This window comes from Apostichopus japonicus, chromosome 8, assembly GCF_037975245.1.
Source record: "Apostichopus japonicus isolate 1M-3 chromosome 8, ASM3797524v1, whole genome shotgun sequence".
Lineage (NCBI taxonomy): Eukaryota > Metazoa > Echinodermata > Holothuroidea > Aspidochirotida > Stichopodidae > Apostichopus > Apostichopus japonicus.
In genome coordinates, this window is record NC_092568.1 from 20285925 (window position 1) to 20310243 (window position 24319).

The 24319-nt window shown below is 37.9% G+C and overlaps 1 protein-coding gene across 1 annotated transcript; it reads right to left on the reverse strand.

Moving 5' to 3' along the window:
• Positions 1 to 2854: 2854 nt before the first annotated feature.
• Positions 2855 to 24014, reverse strand: LOC139970970 (synaptotagmin-14-like). The gene is made up of 6 exons (XM_071977075.1): positions 22991 to 24014; positions 11923 to 12083; positions 10005 to 10400; positions 9426 to 9624; positions 7505 to 7620; positions 2855 to 6970 (listed from the first exon to the last, which is right to left on the reverse strand). The coding sequence occupies exons 1-6, from the start codon at positions 23880 to 23882 to the stop codon at positions 6767 to 6769; spliced, it is 1968 nt and encodes a 655-aa protein (XP_071833176.1). The 5' UTR covers positions 23883 to 24014; the 3' UTR covers positions 2855 to 6766.
• Positions 24015 to 24319: the final 305 nt, after the last annotated feature.

A 24319-nucleotide genomic window follows, 5' to 3' on the forward strand; every position in this document is an offset into this window, starting at 1 on the left:
GTGATTTTTGAAGGTGTGCACACACAATTATCATATCAGTACCCGTGATTTGGTTTGAAATATATTTACTTCCATTTATTGATTAAAGAGGTGGGACACTGAGGTGAGGTCCTTTTTAAAGCTGGTACCATTTATTTAATTACGAATTATGAATAGCCTATCAGACAAACATGACAAAGCTCTGCAAAGGACCGCCGTGTAAAATCATGAACTGACTGCGGGGAAAGGGGTCGGAATAAGCGGAACAATTGCTACTCGTTCATTCATTTGATGAAAACAATTTTTAAGAATAACTTCTGTTCCTGACTTGTATTACTGTCCAAGAAAATTGCTACGAAAGGGAAATAAAGTACGATGTATGTGAAAATCTTCGCAGGCTTCACTTCTAGCTGGGCTTTCCAGTACTGGGCCGACGCACTCAGTCCCGTCCAGCCTGTCCAGGGCGGATATTGGCCTACAGAATGAGAGCGACGGACGTTATAGTTTCATCGCCAAGTTCATGTACCAAAGGCTTCTTCTTTATCGCGAACGAGTGATATAGTTACCAAGGAGGAGGCAAAACGGCGACGCTTGTTTCGAGGCCCGCGGAGACGCCGGTTGGATCCGAAGTCGAGTATAGCATTTTCATGCCCCTGGCCGTCTCTTGATTCCCAGCTATAATGCCCCTAATCAGTAAAATGTATAGCGTAGCAAGCTAGCAACACGAACTAGGCATAAGGGCGTATAGTCAACCTAAAGTGAGCGTAGCTGGTTGGGCTCATATCGTTCCAATAAAAACTGTATATATTTCTCATCTAATTTAATTCGTTCGTTCTATTTGTGCTTTTCACGTTTTCAATATTAGGATTTCCAGAAATGACTTGTTTATAGTTTGCATGAAGCTGTAAAAGTCAATCTATTAACCCTGTGGATATTTGTGAAGCTGAAGGTGCATGAAATGATTATTCATTAAACTCACGTTACAAACAATATATATTTTAATATCGAATTCACTTTAGAAACAATAGCAATTTAAATATATACAAATGTTCATAAACCTCAAACAGTATATGATTTACAGCGGTGATGTAAAAAACGCACAAAAAAAAGCTGTTGATTAGGAGCAACAACAAAATTGTTGGTAATAATTTTCCTGATATTTCCAAAATGACGGTATTTGTATTTTATCTATATATATATTGTACCCTGGACAGTGGGCGCCACTTATTATCCATACAATTCTTGTTAAAAAAAGTTTTACAACACTGAAATAATTCTACAGAAAAAAGCTAAAATCGAAATACTTCCGTGCACTTTTTTCCCGAGACCATTTACAAGGCTATTTACCCTATCAGGGTTCTCAAGCGGGCCCCGTGTCGTATGCTTTAATGTTGTATGTACATGAGCAATGTCGGCTTTGTGAAAGTTAGCATTTTGCCTCCGACTAAGTTCCCTCCCCCCCCCCCCTCCCCTTCCGCCAATACAAAATTCCTTACATGCCATCTCTTGACTATGCTTTATAGACATATCTGCAGTAAACTTACTAGCTAGAACTAATCAGTATCACGGATAGTCTGGGTGTAGGAAATAAATATATATGGAATCTTTTGCTTGCCAGTTCTTTGGAAGACGGATTTTCTTCGTTCTCGATAACCACCGCACCTGTCGAGTACAAAGTCGAAGTTATGTCTTTCTTGATAAATATGAGTCTAATTTGTCGGGATATGAAGAGAAATGCCAACTCACTTCCAAACCACCCCCATCTTGTCTCCCACCCCCCACCCCCACCCCAAGTCGTTGAACCGAATTCACGCCATTGCGTACACAATACAGTGGTACGTCTTGTAATTCAATGTGATGAAACATGCAGAACCAGTTTAATTTAAATCCATGTTGCAATTAGGTGGTTTATTTATATTTTCTCACTGATATGCCACACATTTAGAATGATTGCTCAGCGAGAAGTAAAGCATCATTTGCATGTTGAAACAGGCTTCATGGAGTGAAAACGTGTTTCCTTTTAATTTTTGGCTTTGAGTCCGGTTAAGTGAGATGCAAGGTACATGTGTGAGTGGGAGATGGTATGTTTGTGTGTAGGTGAGGGTGTTTGTAATTGGGGGAGGGAACATGCTACGTGTCTGAGCGAGGGAAGGTGCAGGCCTTGTCACTCACTTGCTGAATCCAGACTTTCCTCATAATATTACACAAGGGCGTAGGAACCGGGGGGCTGGGGGGCACCAGCCCCCCAGTGAAAAATATGGGGGGGGGCGGAAGTATCATTCCGCCTCCCCGCTCCGCAAGTCAGAAAACCCCTTTTTGATTTCCAAATGAGAAAAAAATCTCATTTGGAGCACCAAATTGCATTTAAGGCCAGGTGAAAATGCAAAATTCTTTACAAAATGGAGTGGGAGTTAAAGTGTGCTATATTGCAACAAATTGCATCTGAGGCCACCTGGAAATGCAAAAAAATTCCAAAGGGGAGGGGGACACCCCCTCCCCTTAGACCCCTCCCCCTGGCCGGCCATCAGTCTTAAGCCCCCCCACTCAAAAGTACCTTCCTACGCCACTGATATTACAGCTATACATTTAACTATACAAATCTTGCCAATCTTATGTGTTAATTTGAAAGATTTATTAAAAAGATCGTTCTGATCACACAAGGACAAGCTCTTGAACGAGGCTAATTCAATTGGAAGCAAACGTACGGTAGTTTTGTAACTTACTATCCATGATGAAATAATAATTTCTTCGAGAACGTCTGAGTTTGATATTAAACTTTTCGAACCCAATAATTAGGATGCCATTTATATTAAAACCACGTAAATCATTCTGAAGAAAAATGACTACAAAATAAGAGACAGAAATGACAAAAGGATCCATTTGAACGGAAAATGTATTCATGTCATGTCTATATATGGACATACTCCTCAACCATTGAGCAATTTTAATCACAAAAGATACAAAACACGTGTCAAGGAAAAAGTAGCATTCTCATTAACATTCTCCGTTACTACATTTTCTTTCATATAAAACGAAACAACAATATACAATTCTAATGTTTATATCTCTGGCTATAAATAGAACCGCTGTTTTTACATCTTAAAAGCCTCTATTAAAAATGATGAAACACTGAAAATTGCCAATAATAAGTGCCTACTATAATTAATCTATTATTCCTACTTTATCAAGTGTGTACCCCTGTCGCTTGTCATTGAAATAAAGCTTTGCATGTTTGTGCAATCTTCAAGCCAATCATTTCAAATCAAGTAAAAGACAGTCCATGAGAATCACTTTTGACTTTGTGAGCATAAACGCACTCCAGTCCATTTATCTCTGTCATAGTGAAGAGCTTGCAACTACAGTGAGGGGTCCTGTCTTCCTGCAGGGAACTTGACAATAAATATACACAGAAACCTTAGAACTTAGCTTTTCATATTAAAAGCCAGTGGTGAAGTAACGTCTGCATTTAATCATATCACACATTTAATTATATTCAGTCATTTATTTATACTTTCTTTGAGGTAAACGATATGAATTTGTGGTGCTTTTTTTTCAACACTTTCTTGATACCCTCACTGATCATTTCTTTGTGTATCAGATAACATTCAGTTTGAACCTTGTTTAAAACCGTATAAGAAGCCCAGAATAGTAACAACATTAATGTTTCACTCGTTCTATGAAATCATAAATTTACATAAATAGCGTATATTAATTAGGATATTTGTTGCTGCTGAGAAGTCAGTTGGAAAACATGTCAGCTGCTTTCAGTGTACTTCTATAATTTATGTGATATGATAAAGCATTTCGGCATTTTTGTCTGCTTTCAAGTTAAGAGAAATAGCAAAGAGTTGTATAGCCATCAGTAATACCGTAGAGCCAATCATAGAGCCGACTATAGCATAGAGTCAATTATAGCATACATGCAATTATAGCATAGAGAAATTATAGCATAGACACACTTAGAGTAAGTTGTTTATAGTTTAAAATACTGATATGCTAAGTTAAGCACATATGAGTTTGACTGAGATAAACAAGTCTGAAATGAAAATAAGCACAATGCAATGAGGAGAGAACTTATGCAATTATGTGAAAATGACATGTTCACTCATTAAACAGGGATAGTATCCTTCAAAACTTGCTACTGGTTTTCTACCACTGTGCTAAATGGGTGTTGGTATATTTGACGGTGATGAACCGAGTCAACTCTCGGCAGCAAAATATGGGTTTTAATCTATGACAAAATCTCAAGAGACTGTAACATGCAGAAAACTTATCAACACAACATGTTGACATAGAAACGGAAATTTACTTGAAGAGACACCAACTTTCTCCTACAGGGTAACTGGTAGAACTGAGGATACACCCTGGATAAAGTGAACTGGTCTGCAGCAAATATGTCAGCCTGAAGAAAATGGACTTACTACATTCATGCAGTAAAGATCAATGATCAGATACAGAATAATGCTGCCATTTGATAATTTCAACTATCCCTAGACCTTCTGTAGTTGAGGAAAGTCTGGTTGTGTTGGTGACAACATGGGAACCTGCAATTACTAAATGTTATTATCTCTGCTTACTGACGGTGGTTACAGATAATGTAATGTGTGTCTCTTCCTACACTAAAAACTAATAAGTTGATATTAGATATACTAGCTTTAATACAAACTCAATGTGAGTTTGGTAAATGGCAGTCTACATTTAATTAAAACTAGAGAAAGGGGTCAATAAATATGCAAATGTAGTAGAACTATGCATAACAAAGTTTGTATTACATGTGCAAATAACACTAAAAGGATAGATAAATCAATTTGTATTAATCCATGTACACATTAAGGCATCACTGTGCAATCCAATGGATATGCTAAAGGGGGTCGAGAACTTGTTTGAAATTCAAAAAGTTTTCATATCACATGCCTACATGTCGTAAAGTTTGGCTGAATATTTGACACAGAGGAGTTTGCCATCTGATTTTTTCGCTTTTTTCCTTAACTATAATTTTGTGTTTGGGCATTTCATTTTGCTGATTTTCATACCTCACTTTATAGCATCAAATGTATCCTTGCCTTTTCAATTTCTTGTGGCCATATTCCATATTGAATGAAATTTTTGAAGTCAGCCTCTTGCTACTGAAGGTATACGAGTAAATAGTTGGAGTCATGCATGAAGAGCATTGTATTAAACAACAAATCAACACAACAACAAGTGCAATGGTACTGCATGTGCCCATCTACATATACATACACTAATAAACTTTTAAAAAGGCAGTACAACGGATACATTAAAAATCCATTTCTATGTTACATGAACAACTGAAACTAACATGGATAGGAATAGTGTACAAAAATAAAACAGCTTTCTAGAGCCTTAGACACAGTGCAAGTAAAATAATTTCTACCCAAATAAACAAAAGTGACTTAAATTTCAGAACCCTGAAGATAACATCACTCACATGAAAAAGACAAAATATACATAACAGCTTAGACGATAACAAATAGAAACAAAGAACATATGATGAAATGAAAGGAAAAGTCTTACTGGGACTATCGCACAGCATACATTCCAAAAACAAAATAAAGAGATAAAGGTATCGATATACATGTAAATTAGATTAATAGTTTATACACGACAACCCTGCAAAAGCATTGTTTGAAGAGTGTAAACAAAGTAGCAAAAGTTTGCAAGAAAAGCAACCAAATTGGAAATTCAGATACAGTGAAATAGGACAAAGTGCCATAATCACAAATAAGTCGGTGTTTGATTGGTACACGAAATCCTTCATTGACGAACACAGATCTCACTCAAAATGGATAACGGTTGAAGGTACAGAGTAGTTGGTGGTGTCCTTCAAACGACTATCATATACAGATGATAATGCAATCACAAACAGAGAACGTAACTAGAAAACTTTCATGCTGTTACTAGAAAACTTACATGTGTAACTAATGATTATTTCACTGTTTTGTTGCCTATAAATAAAATACTGAAATCTGTTCATTGCAAAATATCCACCACATCGACAAACGTTTAATTTTTTTTTACACAAACCACTAGCAGAATTACACGACTGAAAGCAAGGTATCGTTGATATATGGTGCATTATTTGACTAAAGATGGAAACTACGTGGTTTAATACAACATCTTTTATATACTCCAGGTGATGAAGTCATTACGACGTTAATCCATTCCGAAATACCGAGGCTACCAAATAGTTTTATGTAATTGACTCTCTTTAATTTGCAAAGTCCAATGAAGATGCCATCGTTATGTCACCTTGTGACAAGTGACAGGTAAAGTGACACGTCACGCATGCAGACCACCTATTAGTCTTTCCTTGAAGTGTTGAGTATGGTCCCAAATTAAAGCCCAAACAGAGAACAAACAAACAAACACAATTGTCTCGATAGATGAAAAAGCAATCTTTCAGCAGACTATATGCACAAAAGTAGTCTACTGGGTTTGCAGCTCTGCAGCAAGAAAATGAACGATTAGATTCTAGGAGTTGGCAGCACGTTTTACAGTTTTGTTATTATTATGATTACCAAGTTCATGACAAATTATGTAGATGAACTGTGTTTGAAAATATTTCTTTTGATTCTTTAAATTAATCCAGGTAGAATGAATGAGTAAACGAGCATGACGTCAGACAGTTGATTGAGATTAAGATGGAACAACCCTGTGCTTAAGCTCAGGGAAAACCCTGTAACTCCAAGATATCTTATTATTAAAAAAAGAAACACACAAAGAGACCCCAAATTCTCTACCGCTAAGATGTACAAACTCTCCCTCATCACGACTTTGACTCCAATAGAGCGTGCCAGCGACAGACTTGTTGCCCGTTCGATGATTGCATCTCATTCCAATGTGCCAGTTCTTCCTCGCTCGTGTTTGAAAGTCCCATCGAGAACCAGCCAATAGCGTTCTTTCTCTTGATGCCCTTCTTGTTGTACACGGTGAACATGAGGGTGACTTCGTTGAGCTGGAACTGGGCGATCTGGAGTCAGGACGGATGGAGCGAGCAAGCAAACAAAGAAAAAGATTTGGTTATTCTGCAGATGATTTTTGATGATGTGTTGCACAAAGATAAAGAGATATAAAGACAATGATCAAATTAAATCTGAAGGAATGATATACCCTTTTAGACTTCTTCTGGATTACAGTCAAAGGACCAATACACACCGGCCATATCACCTAAATATATATGTGTTAGTATGCTATCAATACTATTATGGGAATATGGTGCACGTGAATAATTAAAATAAAATATTAAAATTAACAAAGGCTTAAGATATCCAAAAGACAGTTCTTCTTCAAAGGGGGAAATTTTATTTGCCAGTAGGGCACATTTGCTATTTTGGAAAATAGTGGGGGCACATGCCCCCAGTGTCCCCCCGGCTCCTACCCCCCTGGTCACACGTAGGAAAGAGAGGAGATGGAAAGAATGAACGTTTACGACGACAGGTACCGGAATCTTAAGCAGAATCGGACTATTCCATTGATATATAAAAATAACCTGATGTATGTTCACCTGAAATATAAAGGTCTCCTTAAACGTTGGGTTAGGCTGTCCCCTCCGTACCGATGATTTACTCTTGGACATTTCATATCCACTTGATGACATCACCGCTACCTTCACATAAGAATCTAAAATTTAAACAAAAAAGTATTAGTTGAAAATATGAAATTGCGTGATAGAATACAAAAAACACTCCAAAAGAACAGCTAGTTACTTCAAGCTTATCTTCAGGATATTTTCCAAATGTACACAATTAGGAATGCAGTTACCCTTTTATCCCTTTCATATTAAATATGGTAACTTTGGTCATTGCTGCCTGCCCCTTCTGGTTATCATTTAATGATTATATATACCATCAAAGGCTCTTCCACTTAAAGAGCTTAAACTTATATCAAGTGGCATCCTTTAGTATCAAGTGTGAATGTTTTCTGCTGAACACAACCCTGTACAATTCTTCATTTCCTCAAAATCAGATGACAGGACAGTAAAACTACCCATATATCAGGATTAGGTATCACGCTGAGCTGAACCGTGTTGCCGGCAACTTTCTATGAAAGCTGGCAGTATTTCAATGCAGTAAAATGAAAGGGTAGGGCTGTTTGAAATGAATGGTGGTCATGGGTTCAGGATGCTATTTTGAGATAAAAACTAGGAGGCAAGGAGTAATAAGCTATTCTAGAAGTCAAGAGCTGTCAAAGTAGGTTCCTACGAAAACTGACCGTTGTGAAATTTTGTAGGGACGTTACTTCCATTAAAGGAGACACAAACACAACCATGATCTTTGTTTTAATGAATGGTGATCAAGGGTACAGGATGCTATTTTGAGATAAAACTAGGCGGCAAAGAGTGATAGGCTATAAAAGAAGTCAAGAGCTATCGAAGTAGTTTCCAAGAAAAATGACAGAGAGCTTTGTGAACAACAACTCACCCACCCAAACAGTTAAATTACAAAAGTGAATCTGCTTGGGAGATATTTTAGTTTAAAGTTCATGCCTGGGCACTGTCATTTTGCAAATCTGTATTGCTCATAGTGAAAATAGGATCTGAACACCTTTTACCTTCTCTTGGCTTTCTCCTTTAATATTTTCAATGTAGATTTTTTACAACATTGTTGACATCGGGGGAAAATGGCATAATTTGGTCAAGTTACCAGCTTCAATATTTTAGATTCAGCATTGTATACAAAACCCATTTCAATTACGAAATGAAACATTTGATTAAATAATGGGGGGGGGGGGAATATATATAGCACATTTGGCTGGATTATATCATATTTAGACTCGATTAAGTCTTCAGCTTTGTGTGTGCACTCAGGAACATTAAATCTGTGCTAATGCCATGGTAACTGGAAGAGTAGCTGTTTTTACAGTTATCTTTATCACACAGACTAATAGTGATGGTTGGGTTTGTGTCACTTTTCAAAAAAATCCCTCTTAGTAGGCAGTAAATTATGAGTGTTTGCATTATTTGAAGAAATGAAATGTTGCACATAATTGAGAGAACCCTTGAATAGATTGATTTATGAACAATTGACAGAAAATGGCCTTTTATTAAAATAATTATCTCTCATTAAAAGAAATGACACTTGGGAGTTTTTTTTATTTTTGACAAACTTTCCTTTACCGGATCATGTAATGGCCCGAGCAAATCTTTTCATTTTTGTTTCATGTCACCTCAAAAAGCAGGATTATATAAGCTTCAATATAAAACACTCAATTTAAACAAAATCAGTCTTCTTTTGTAAATGTTATCCTATCCTTAGTAAATTATTAGTTTGTATAATCTTGCTGCTAGTTTGACAAATAATCTTTTCAGAAAACTCCAGAGGTAAAGAGATATTTGGAGTGTGTGTGATCTCCTATGCAGAAAAGTAGGGTGGATGTAGGGGTAGGAAAATGGGTGGGGGGGGGTGGAGTATGCTGAATCTACCTACCTGGAGCCCTGCCAGCCGCAAGCTGCTTGAAGTGACTTCCTTTGATAATATCTACCGCCAATCTGCCCGTTGTTGTGTTATAAGTCAATCCAGTCAGGAGTTCAGGAAGGCCACCGCCATGCTGCAGAGACTGCAGTGAAGATGAGCTTTCACTCTGCGACAGGTCTGAAGTACTGGAATACGGGGTATCATCACCACCCTGGTTGGAAAGAAGAGGAGGAGAAAACGCTTAGATTAGAAACGAATATGAAACCTGGAAAGTTGTTGAACTACAAGTGGTTGTTTGTCACAAAATGTAAACCAGATCCAGAGATTTCTCTATTTTTCTGGAATGGCGTGAGTGTTGTCACAATAAAACATTTACAGAGAGGCTGACCATATTTTGACAATAGTTCTTCAAGAAAATAATTAAGAAACATTTCTAATTTGTTTCTTTCTGTCTAAGAACTTTTCACATTATATGAGACAATAGGACGATGGCAGCCACAAAAAGTGCAAAAGTTAAGACAAAGTATTTGGAAATATTGATCTGAAAATTCTCAAATTTTTTAAAACGCAATGATGAATGGCACCCATTACCAGTTCACTCTGAGGTTTGAGTCTAAGCCTGATGACTTGTTTCTTGGACACGTTCAGTGCCGAGAACTTCACGATCCCTTCCCCGATCAGTCTTTCCTTCCTCATTCGTTCGGCGCCGTACAGACGTATCCGGATGGAAGAGCTCACCAGCTCGTGCGGATAGATCCGGGAAAACCTGAAGAGTTCCTTGAATTCGGGCTTGTCTCCGTCCCTGATCCTCGTCTTGGCCCGTTGTCTCTTGGCGGGGTTCAGCACCAGACGTAGCCTGTAGCTGCCCGCGCCCCCCTTGTCCTTCGGAGGGAGATTGTGGCATTGTATGATGGTTATGTTCATCCGGCGGTTCTCCCCGCTGTACTGGAATGCGACCTCTACTTCCCCGACACTTGGTCCCATTTCCTGGGAAAGTGAAAAGACGAATATGAAAGCCGAATGTACAGACAAGTTGGGCCTACTCCCAAAGAACTTTTGTCGAAGTCACTTAGAGAAATATTTGTACCAGACTTGTCCAAGATGTTGGTGATATCATCTTCGATCAAAAGGGAGCCGGTGGGAATAACATTGTCCAAAAAATTTACATTTAATATATTTTGCTTTTAATTAAATATCCTGCTGTCTGTTCACACATTGTAATTTAATGACGGTTGTTATCCACACAATGAACTCTTACATACATAGTGAACATATATAGTATGAACTTGTAAACAGCTCACCTGTGTATGCAAACCATTATTGTAAAGACATCTCTTTAATGCAGATGACATTCATTTAGAATATTAAGAATTTCTGGTGTTTTTGTGTTTTTGTAATGATCTTTCCTCACTAGTTAGGACTGGGTGTAGTATCAGGTGAACAAAGGTCAAAAAGGTCAAAGGTTAAAAAGGAAAAATAGTTTCTACGAGATGATGTCCCAAACGAAACTGACTTATAAGGGACAATACGGCGTAAAGCACACATTGGTATGATGATCCGACATAGTGTTCTACCCCAACTTTTCAAATCTTCATTGACTTGTGCTGGTTTTAGCTTAAAAATTGTTGTTTTCAAATGATTCACATGGTCTTAACATTCTGGTCATGAAGAAAGGTTCCCATTCAATCGAGAGAGTCTGTTATCTTCATGAATTTGGGACACTACGGCAATATGAACATTGAAATATTGAAGTGGCATAATGCACTGCTGTACCCAAATATATATATTTTATTTTCAAATTGTTGATATTAAAACTTATTTTATGGAAGGTTTATCCATACTGCATGGCCATAACATCCATCTCTCCTGGAAGGATCATCTTTTTCAATGAAGAAAATTACAGCTGAAAGAATGTATCTATTCGTTTTGAGGTTAAGTGTCGCTTTCTAAAAGCAATTTAATGTGCCACATGGTGGATTTAACGGACTGCCAGTGTAACAAAATTGTCAGTTTTTATTTATGCCAGTAGACATTTGGATGACTGTAAATACGTGATATGTTGATTAACAATTGTCAATAGAAAAGTCCGCATGATCTCAGCACCAGATGTAGGCCAATATTACCAGCTTATCATCAGCAAATATTCTTGGGCTGCTCTCATAAGACTCTACAGTAACAGATGTGTGTTGCGATTCAGGAAAATGCCAGTTAGAATAAAGTTGGTTTTAGCCGGTGAATTTTCTTAAGCACTTGTCTCTTTTAGCAAGCTATAGTGGCTAAAATATTAAAATTCCAGGCCTGTTTGTATCTTCTATAAGGAAACAACAAAAAAATTGTTGGAAGATTATGAATACCATAATCATCCGTAAGTTACATTTTCTTTCCTCATACAGGTAAACGATACTGGTTTATTTAATTTCATAAACACTTGACCAACTCTTGTCACTTATTACTTGTACAGAAATGGGATGCAAATAGAGGGTTCGCCATCCCGGCCCATTTCTCTTACCTCTGGTCCAGCAACGCTGCCGTCCCCGCTTATTGCCAATGATTCTGCGGTATCCGTCGGCAACTGACTGTCGTCTAGGACCTCTCCTTCGATTCCCCTCTCCTCCTGGCTGCCGGCCGCTTGGTCCGAATCGGCCGCTGAAGCATCGTCGGACTTCGCAGCTGTAATACAAAAGGAAACAAAACATTCTGTGAAAATAGCGTTATATTGTGATGTATCATTTGTCTGCATGATGTGCAGGGGGAGTAGGAAGCTTCCAAAAAGTGCACAACATAAGAGGGGCACTTTCTCATTCCACAACCACCACTCGTTTAATATGCTATAAACCGATACACACCGGCCATATCACTTAAATATATATGATATGTTCAGGGTTCTGCCCAGGGTGGAATGAGTGCCGGCAGGCTATCTAAGCGGAGTGCCACCATCAGTTGGCGCGGAGCGTACAAGAAAATTTTGGGTTTTGGAAACCCCCCAGATGGCAGGAAACGGCCCTTCCCGAGTATTCTGAGCCACATGTAGATAGCTTTGAAATGAGATCTCATGTCTGGAATTTTTCATAATTAATGAAAAAAGTTAGGACAAATATCTGGAGCACCAGAGTACAGACCAGCCGGTGGTGCCTATTAAGTATACTAGAAAGCAGTAGCAATGCACCGTGCACGTGGCTGACTAGTTCGTGTAGCCGTCACGTATAGTCACTACGAGGCGGAGTGCGCTGGTCGTGCCTAATGCAATATGATGTAAATTCACCCGCTACGAAGGTTAACGGCCGTATGTGTACTAGCTAGCTGGATAGTGCCTGTGTCTCGCGCGATAAAAATAGATATAAATGAAACTATCAAAAGTACGATCGGGAGTTGGAAACGGAAAACAGTCATTGGTCTAGAATGCGGAACTCTGGTAATTTTTACTAAGTATGACACTGTGATGTGTTGGATATTTGAAATTTGAACAGTTATGAACTGGATTTCCCCTAGTCTCAAACAGATTGTTTCTGTACGTTCGACCCTCCGGCTATGGAGCTGTTTTTTGGAGTTCCTATCGAAAATAAGTGAGGGTCGGAAAAGTCACTCAGGCAGATTGTGGCGGTCGGTAATTCAGCGTGCTGGTCGGGCCCGACCGGCGCCGACCGGCAGCGGCAGAACCCTGTATGTTAGTATGCAATCAATACTATTTATTGAGACTGTTTATTGTTAACCGTGCTACAAAAAGATATGGGATGCCATTTTAATAATAGCATGTACAGACTCAAAATAAATAATGGAAATAAAATCTTAAAATTCACAAAGGCTTAAGATATCTAAAAGACAGTTGCTCATCAAAGGGGCACATTTTATTTGCCAGTAGGGCACATTTGCTATTTTGGAAAAAAGTGTGCGGGCACGTGCCCCCAGTGCCCCCTGCAGCTCCTACCCCCCTGATGACGTGGATATTACAATGTTGATGGAGTGATTGCCTTCATCATCAAAAGATCAGTCAAAGGTCAGCTGATCAGCCTTTCCCCCCCCCCTCCCCAAATATGTAAGAAAGAATTTTGACTACCAACTCCAGAGCATTTGTTCCTCTCTTAGATATCAGATTGTCAATTGTTAATGTCTCAGAATGAATTAAAATAGCAAAAGGACATCCAAGAGAGAACCTTTGAATACTTGTAGCATTTTTTAGCATGCTAAATTTGGGTACAGTAATAATGACCTTAAATTAATATGGTATTCTAGGTCCACTATCTCATCGTACTTGTACATGTATGTAACAGACTTGTTGTATATATATACTGTAGCTGGGCGAAAATGCTGTTTGCAATTGTCCATTGCATCATGTATACTATATGGCTTCTGACCTGAAATGTACGTTATTTTATTAGTCGCAAAAATAGGATATAGAACCATAAATACTTAAGATTCTGTATCCTTTGCAGTATATGCCATAGGATTATAAAATTTGCATATATGTAAAGATGCAGGTAGGTTCGTTTGTGCAAACCGAGGCTGGGTTGCTGTAGTACAGTACTGTAAATGACAATGTTATTAATGCGAAGTGTAAGATCAAGTGTGATTCCAACCATGTCTTCCTATGTGATAAGTCAGTTAACCCTCCGAAGGGTTAAAATACATATTTAATGGTGGTAGGGTCGTCGACTCATCTGTGCATATACTAGGTGTGTGTACATGATATAGTGTAGTAGTACATTTAAACATACATGATCAAATTCCAAACCAAGTCTGATATTGTTTGACAAAATTCTGTACATTGTGGTCAATTATTTTGGCTCTGTACATATTTAACGATGATTAAAGGGTGTGAAGACTCGCGCACAAAGAAACATCTCATGCCAGTAATCTGACCTAGTTTCGAATGAGGTGTAACAGAAGTGTTTAATAGACACCACCATCGATCCAAGAAAATACACACACAGCTTGCTACCCTCGGTAAGTAGACACTAGTGTACCAAGTCAATACATACAGCTACGGTCAATACCCACAACACAGTGTACATAGCAGCGTGGACATCTCAGGTTTAAATAAAAGATAACAAGGTATCACGTTTCATTACTGTCTGCATTTTGTAGCGACAAGAAGAAAACTTCACTTGCAAGCAACGGAAAGTTAACTTTTTCAGAGCACGGCACGCGGTTTGGGGCGAGTCTTCAATGCCTTTAAGTGGGTATATGTTCATATTGTCATATTTTTTAAGGGACTGTTTGCATACATGATAACACTGTTAAAGACAATCAAGATTAAAAAATATCAAGTAACATAATTAGGGGAGAAGGATGTCTATATTAATATAACTTTTGTATCCAGTTGCTAAAAGATCATTTCAAACAGAAACATGTAACTCTTCACTGTTGAACACTGATTACACAATCTACAAATAGCTTCTTCATGATTGTGGTTCTTTAAATTTGTTTATTTCCATTCTTCAATGGACTTACTAAACAAAGGGGCAGCAATATAAGTGTGTGTGAAATGTACATAGAAATCCCCACCATTTATATTCATAAGCTTTCTACAGAAAGACCTGTGGGTGTCATAGCAGTTCTGGAACTTGCTTAGAAAATGGAATGCAGTTTAAAGTTAATGATCCATGGAGCAAATATATATAGTGAGGTGTAAACACAAATATAATGCAATTCAGATTCACAGAAAAATAAATGAAGGGATATTTGGCCAGTTGGTATAATGAGGCCTTAGGGTTATCACAAATACTGTACTTTAAATATATATATGCCAGGTTTGTACAGTATGTGGCAAAGAAATCAATCAAAACCTCTCTTTGCTCACTCAATCTTCCTCCACCTTCATTTTACTGCAAAATATCTTGGAAGGTGAGGAGGAGAAATACTAAATACTACTTTCAACAAAACATATTCTTAATTTGTTATCCTGAAACAGCCATTTTGAAGCATTCGTTTGTAAAATCCAAACAATAATTAAAAATTTAAAATTGTCCATCGATAGTGCATTTTCTCACTGTGGTATAGGAATTATTTTGGCAGTGCTATATAGTACAGAAAATGGTGAATTTGATTGGAAATTAGTGACTAATAAAAGTGCAGAAACTATCTACGGATTTTACTGATTATTCTTCAACTGTCTCATTTCTGTCATGACAAGCTTTAACCTTAACCTTTTTTTTTCAATACCAATAAATAAAACTACTTAACTAATAGTGACACATGCAGTTTATATATATGTTTTGTGATCAAACATAAGCATGCTAAAACATAGAGAACATTATAAAGGCAAGCTTATGGTTGCACAGATAATTGTAAAGGTTCTCCTTAACTGGAATGTCTTGTAACATTATCAAGAGAAACTTCCCTCAGAATTATTTATGTTAACATGTGCGCTGTTTTCATTAGACTGCCAGCACAGTGCTGAACCCTGCCATCTAGGTTAAATTTGTAATGTAAGCGCTCCTTGGGTTTCACCCAGTAACCTTCAATTTCCGTTGTTGTTTGTGCGTAATTTGACATTATGTATAGTAGCAGACATCAGTTTAAAGGTTTGCATATCACTTGCATAATTTATGATTTCGCATTAGTTTCTTGTAGTAGTTAGTAAGCCTGCACTTCCTGTTCAGTGATCCCGAACTTGAAGTCTGATACTCGGTACTGGGTCTAATGTGAAAAATGTAGCTAGGATTTCAAACTCAAGTTAATGCTGATTACAGAGCACAATTAGGTCTGATATGTAAATGCTGCCATAATCTGATAGTCTGGAAATACAGAAATAATTGGCAAGTTTTACTCCCAGGCTCACATTTGTCAACATGTCGATTACATAACAGACCCACCCGAGTGGGATTTATGCATATAATTAAACCCACTAATTACTAATTACGGTTTCTTCAATCTTGCTGCAAAATTAAGACAATTCCAACCAAATTGTTAAATTCAAATCTTTTTTGTTGTGTTCACATTTGTACAAACAAATAAAATGATGTAAATTCTAACAAATATTATGTCATGACAATCCAGCTGGCTCAAGCAAATTTCAATATAATCAATACAGTTTGCTGAATAAACCATACATTTTCACAACATATGTCCATATTCCTCTAGAAAGCTTGTTGAAGTTCCATTTTCAAGGAGAATTATCAACCAGAACATAGTCATATGACATGTTGACAAACAATTCAACACTTATAAATTAACATACATGAAGTTGAGTGGAAGTTCTTTTGAATATTACCAAGGGATAAGGATAATTTACAGCTACATCAGACAAACAAAAATAGGAATAAAATAAGACAGTTTGCAATTGCTTTCTTTGAATAGAAAATCATTTGCTTCCTGAGTAAACCTTTATCTAGAGGCTATACAGTAGCAAGTCAGTAAAATAAAATTATACGATCTTAGTCAAACTTCAAGTCCTTCAAAAACTAAGGTTAAGTAGCATTAAGTAGACTATTTATATTTTTTTTCTTTACCTGTTCGCGATTGGACGGGATTCTCTTCTGGCAATAAACCTAAAAATACTAGAACAGCAGTAGGGAAGTCATCACTTTTGCCAGCAACTTCATCCTTATGGGAGGAGGAGGAGGAGGATGGTACCTTACCATTTATGGCACTTCCATTTGGAATTTTCTCCTCCCCCTCCTCCTCCGGTTCCGAAGGAGTCATTCCAGCAGATTTGCGGATGTACGTAGGGGTTATATTGGACCCATGTGAAAACAAATGTAGCCATTGTAGAATCTGGATGCACATCTTCAACAATCTTTATATAAAGGCCTGTCCAACTTTGAAATACCAAAAATGTTCATTCCTCCTCTACAACATTCATATTTCAGCAGCAATTTACTGTATATAGCAACCAATTAATTGCTAGATTGTCATCCCGTGAGCAAAACAACAGAATACAAGAATGTCTATTATATCGAGAATTTGCTTGATTTCGCCGTGCAAATCTTTAGGACATTTGTTGACGAAAAACTGTCAATTAACAAAACCAGGCCAAGTTTACTTTTTTCAAGAGGGTTTGTAAGTAATCTCTGTCCAGGCAGCCATGAGAACGTTTCCTGTGTATGATGTAATTATAAAGCCGATAACATACTGCATGTTACTGTACACATGCCATTATTACTTGTTGTTCTGTTATAGTTAACAGTGCTGAATACTAAGAGAAGAACATTACGACAAAAATGTTCCCTGACTTCTGAGAGCTTGAGGAGGATTAAGGAAGATCATATCGTTAATCTAGTAGTCCTCATTCAACATCTCAGAGTCCTGATCCACAGACAAATTACTGAAGTATAGTATCCATGGCAACAAGCTTGAATATAATTCTCTCCATCTGTTTAGGAATTCATCGGGGCCCTCACCAGCCACCCGTCTCAGAGTTATTTTAGATCACGCTCTTAAACCGGTGGCTAAAATGCCCAAAGTTTCCTCAAAAATTTGTACATGTATACACAATGATTCAAAATGGCTTCAAAGTTGTTGGGTATTGTCAAATATGACACACCCGGTAAAAAAATAATATTTTGTTCACAGCTCTCCTTAAAAGCTCCGATGTATGAAAATATTCAATTAAATATCACACTATATTGTATTAAGCTGAGGTCTGGCCTACTCCTGGTACCCACAATGAACCTCCACAAGGAACACCACTCTGCTTCACCATAAGCAATTGTTTATACCATACATATGAATCCTTGTTGCGCCAAATCCTTTCATTGTCAAAAACTCTCCGGAGAAGAAAAAAAAAATGAACAAATGCAAAGTGACTTTAGTCCTTTACTGAGCAGGCATTTAAAATAGCATACAGTATTGATATACTTTTACTGCATGCTAACTCTTCTTGTTTTTTACAGGCTGCTATTATTTTCACAGATATACGATCCAACATGCACTGCTCTATACTGCCGACAATCTAGAAGAAGTAACCCTCAATTTCAATCTGGCAGGCCATGGTTTAGTGATTTTTATGAATAGTCAACCAGATGGTTGCTGAAGCATTCAGGGTACTAGGTTGTACAGTGTGGCTTACCACCATCCTTGAACTAAAACTAGTTGCTTGCATCAAATGGCTATATATAACTTTCTATCAATATGACTCGGTATAATTTCTAGAAGAGTCGGTGACAGAGACGTGCCTACAGCAGTTATTTACGGCACTTTCTTTGTGTCATATTATTAGCACTAATCTCATATTTTAGCTCTATTACATATTAACAGGAAGGGAAGGATTTGGAAGGATTAAAATTTAAAAATAACCTTAAGTATATACTAGAATACAAATATTACTATTTTTTTTAATCATCAATTTCATGATGAATAGCTCTGATTACATGAATTGAGAGTAATTAACCATGGCAATACTTCTACAATCATCACTTTTACATGTAGTATTTCAAGTTAATTGTAATCAAAGGGCTATTTAATGATGGTTTCTTTATGTAGAATTTGTACAGTGATAGAACCCCCCCCCCTCCCCCACCCCAAAGAAAAAGTACAGCAGGAAAAGTGCCTACTAAAGCAACTAAGGGTATCTGAAATGATCTAAAATCAGTTATAACCATACAATGGACAATAACATGTCATGATTACACACTCTATGCAGCATCCTGGCCACAAACTTTTCCCACTAGATCCGTTTGTCACGCAACCAACTCTTAACTCGGCCTCTCCAAGCCCTGCTCTTCTCCACTCCATCCTCCTCCCTCCCCCTCTCAGTCCATAAATTTATCAATTTTTTTATCAAATTTATAAATTTATCCACAGTCATGCACCTATTTGCCACAAGTCCCCTTCCTTATTTCAAAACCAAGAACACTAATTCAGTGCATTTGAAATGCAAGTGGGTATGATCTTCAAATGTGCCAACTTAACTTTGGAAATTGCTCATGCGAATGACACTAAATCTATTATGCTTTTCATTCTGTTCTTATTCGAAGGGCAAGCCTTTATTAACTTCAAATTGGACATTTTAGCAGTTGGCTTTTTGTGTCAAAAAACACATAAAAAAAAAAACAACTTGAAATTGAACTCTTAAGGGGTTAGGTGCAGTGCTCATCACACTACATCAGATATAGTTGGTATATTGGGTTGAAATATAGCTGTAGGTCCAAATATATAAAATTTTCATACCAATAAAATCTTACCCGAGATGTCAACTAAATGTGGCATTTCTTCACTACAATCATCAAGGTTGGTACTAATTCTGTTTAAACCTTTCTTGATTCACAGACGACTGTTGCTTACATGGCCCATCTTGCCCTCTCAAAATAACAAACACACACTGTCAGGTGTTTCTTACTATTGTCCATCCTATTGACCCGACATAATAACAATTAAAGATTCAAAGGGTTTCTCACACTCGGCTGATAATAGTTTCTGTTATCATTTATATGAAGTTGAGACGTTTTCCTCCCATCTCTTCGATAATTCCACTAAAATAATTGCCAAATAATTTTTTTTAAATGGTTGTTAATGACCACTTTTTTATATCAAATAATTTGTAATGTATCACCTTTTTTATAGCTGTTTATTTGACATTTGGTGAATCTATTTACAGACTCAGTAATGATTAGTACAGTTTTATATGTAACACCTGGGATGCAAGCCTTCTATATGATACTGTACAGTATAATACACACTCACACAGATAAGAACAGCACTGATCAAAATCAATCAATCAATAACCAGGGATCAATATTTTTGAACCCTCTGGACAATAAAATCTCATCCGATTTGAGGAAGAGTTTACTCTAAATAGTCACCGCCTGTGTGTTTAGGTATATTCACACAGTTATAAGCTGAAAGCAACCCACTTATGCAGTAATCTGCATTATATGGCTTGCCAATGACGATCACTGTTGGTTGTCCCTGTCTGGTCAACCAATTAGACAAATTCTTTCGATTTTATCCAAAACGACAAAGCTGGTTGTCAACAAAACTAACATACTGAAAGAAATCTATGACTAATTCTAGATGTGTTACAATTTATCGTTCTGACTTACTGTTTACTCATACGTGGAGCTACTGTCTGATATACATTGCCATGGTAACATTGCAAAATATTTTGTTTCTTGGTAAATTCCAACGTTCTGCCTCCTGTTTCAGCACTTTCTAAAGCTGCTCACAGCTGTTACAACCCCAAGGTCAGTGTTTAAACAGTGGGTAATATCAAAGTAAAATGCGGAGGGGAGGAGAGGGGAGAGAGGGTGGGTGGGGAAGGCATTACACTATCTGAAACCTGCCATATAAAGGACGGAGATTAAGTAGATGGTTTGACGTTGTAATCAAAGCAACGACGACAAAAGAATGCAGAAAAAACTCTGCATAAATTGGAAATGAAATTAGCCCTGTTAATCGATTCTTGAATTGTTAAGCGAGTTGCTATGAAAATGTGATCGCACAATGGCCACCGACAATTAAAGTTGTGTTGTCATGTGATAAAAAAAAAATATATGCCTCTCCATCATTTAGAAAGCAACAGCGATTATACCTCCGTCAAAATCCGTCTGACAAGACACATCAGAAAAGCTCGCACGGAGGAAAGAGATGCGAGATGGTCTTGATATATTATGAACTCTCACGACACCAGGACCATCGTCGGACTCGGACTCGTCCGAGGATATGATGTAGTATTCATCGTTATCCAACGACTCTGATTTGTCTGTCTTGACGCGATCCCCGATGCAAGAATTACCGCAAAGAAACAGATCAGCAAAACTGCCCATGTTACTGTTTGTGCTCAAGGTGCAAAAAATACAAAATCTGACAGCTAGGGGAACTTTATAAGACGAGTGGGTTCAAGATGGCTCCTTTGTAAATTCATAGCTTTTGCAAAACCCATAAAAAGAGACCTTTGTGTTTCTTGTACGGCCAGCAGTTTGTACTCTTTTGAGTGTCGAAGATGGTATTTCCTTCGACAACTCTGTTTACTCTAGCTGTATGAAACACAATGGAATATACCACTGTCTCAAAGGTGTTGTAGCATGGTCTCAAGACAATCTGACAACAGAGAACCGATATATAAAGGCCAATATCACAATAATGTTTCTATCTAAGAAAGTTTATGTTTTACTGGGTCTCGTCAATATCTCTTGAACGTGGCTGCTTTGTACTGAGTGAATCTTGGGGAGGGGGGGTACTAGGGTCCACTAGCAACTTCTTCCAAACTGTTCCATTAATTTTAATAACTAGCAACTCAAAATCCCCATTTAATTCCATTAACTATGTTCTGTAATTACAAATGCAACAGATCCAGATAGAAACTCTCAGAACTGGGACTAAAACAAAACTGAAAAATACATCACTTCACTTCTGTCAATGAATCCAACAACCAAAGGCAATCAAAATAGCTAGATCAAAAAGAGACAAGAAAAAAAAGGTGAACCATTCTTGTCAATGTTATACCTCAGGCCACCATCATCAAAGAAATCCATTCCTTAAGGAAAAAGTCAACTGGAAGCAACTATTTTATCAAATTTCCACTTGATTCAAGACCAGAAGTTGATCCTTTTACTGTAGTTTTAAACACTAAATACAGCAATAGAGGCCAGGTGTACTATTTTTGGATGATTATACCTTTCTGCACAGAGGTAATGTTTCCATAAATTTAGTCAAAATGGCCATACAAAACTGCACAAGTTTATATCCGCCACAGAAAAATATATGCTGGGCATATGAAACATGGTACTGTTAAATCGTGATATGAATATATATATATATATATATACATATATTACACCTAGTTATAACCTGCAAATGTAAGAGTTGATCAGATAAACGTCTTGTTAGCATCGACTCTTTTCGGTTACACAATAGGTTAACACGCACACCCATCTGCTCTATAGGAGCTAGGTTCCTCATGCAGACAACCAATAAGGATGTACAAGGGTTTAGTTCGTAGTCTAATCAGAGGATTTTTAACCATTCAAAGCTTCTGCCAGCAACAAAGATCTCAACCTTAGCATTTTTCTACTTGCCTTGGAAGGATGCTGGTTGCATCAACAACATGAAATTTTGCATCCACATGGTAGAGCAAACTGTTAGATATTTGCATATATACACAGGTGTCAATATGCAGATGATTTTTCTTTTCTCGTTCTTGCATCTGCGGACCTCAAACTAGCATGTCACAGCTGGTAGTAAACAGAAGAACTCTTAATTATTAGGTTAGGAATTTACATTAATTTAAATTTCTAGCTGTCTCGCGCTGTGAAGGAAGGGAGAGGGAGAGGGATGACATTGGAAGAGGTATACTGGGGTGGGGAGGGGGGTGTGGGAAGGACTGGAGGAACTCCTGAAAATGTTCTTGCCCCATTTAAATTTTTCAGGTATCATGCAAGAAAGAGTAGAGGCAAAAACAACTGCCTGATGATGATAACTGCAATAAAGTTGCATAGTTTGTGTATATTGCATTTAGATCTCCTCCCCCATCCCCTAAACCTCAAATTTCATACTTTCCCAGATCAAGCCTAATTACTATTGGATGCAAAAATCACCTACTGTTAACGATGCTAACACCAATATAAATCATTCCTAAACTTTTGAAAACTGACAGGGATAGACCTTCTGGTCACTAATTAGATGGCTTATATGTTTCCTACCATCATCGGAGAAGGCGCTTCCCTCGACATCTTCTTCGTCTTCGTATTCTTCTTCTTCCTCGTAATATTCCTCGTCCTCGTAATACTCCTCGTCCCCGGTGTAGACATCGTCATCGTAGTAATCGTCTTCGTCGTAGTAATTTTCGTCATCTTCGTGAATGGTCTCAAGGTTTGTCTCCACGGCAGATCCGTGGCTTCCATAGCTGGCCCGCAGGTTTCTCTTGGATACTCCGCTGGGGCCGGGCTGGTCTCTCTCATCATTGTCATCATCTTCATACTCTTCGCTATCGTCAGTTTTGAAAGCACCCATGATATTCGACAGCTGTCCCATGAAAAATCTCCCGGCTCCTAACGAGGACTCACCATCCTCCTCCTTATCATCGTCACCGTTGGAAAGGAATTTCTTCTCTAAATCAATGTTTCTTATTTTGCTTATTAAGGATAACATCCCACCTTCCTCCGAGCTGCTGCCTAGACTGTCTTCTCCGCCTTTGACAAGCTCATCCTTCTCCTCCGCCTCCTCCTCGTCGTAAATTTCGTCTTCGTAATAGTCGTCCCTTTCGTCTTCGTAATAACCATCCTCTTCGTCGTAATATTCATCGTCGTCGTAACCGTCCCCGTAATCGCTGCCCCCGTTTCCTCCCTCTAATAGTTCGGTACCTTCGTCTTTACCTTCATCGTTACCGCCACTGACCTCTTTTATTTTAGCTCTGAAGTCTGTCTCGAGATTCCTGAATTTTTCGATCAGAGAGGAGACTTTGAATTCCTCCTCCGGTTCGACGCTGTCCTCGTCCTTCTCCTCCTCGTTTGTGACCAGCTGTTCTTTCACGCTCTGCACCGTGTTGTCCACTTTCTGTAAAAGTTTCCCAAAGTAACCATTCGATGAATCCATGACGGATTATTTTTCAAATAGTTCCAGACCTCTAAAACCGAGAGGAAAAAACCTCACACACAACGAGGTAAAGGAGTAAAACCGCCTCTGATGGAAACATCCGGTTTCACTAGTATTAACCCTACCGTTAAAACTGCGTTGGCATCGACACTCCAGACAATTCTTCTAAACTCGAATCAAATGTCCCACCTTGAAAAAAGCTCATAATCTGATGCATCCATTGTCTTTAGTTCATGTAGCATGCAAATCTATGCCACGTTAAACAGAGCAAAAAGAAGGAAAAAAACTTCGGAAGCTCAAAACTGTATGCACCAATGTCCAAAGAGAAAACAAGCACCCGAGTGTATGTACTGCAGATGCTTGGCAGAAAACAAAAACAGGCCTGATGTAATATCTAAATCATTACATTTCATACTGATTGGTGTTTTTCTCTGAAA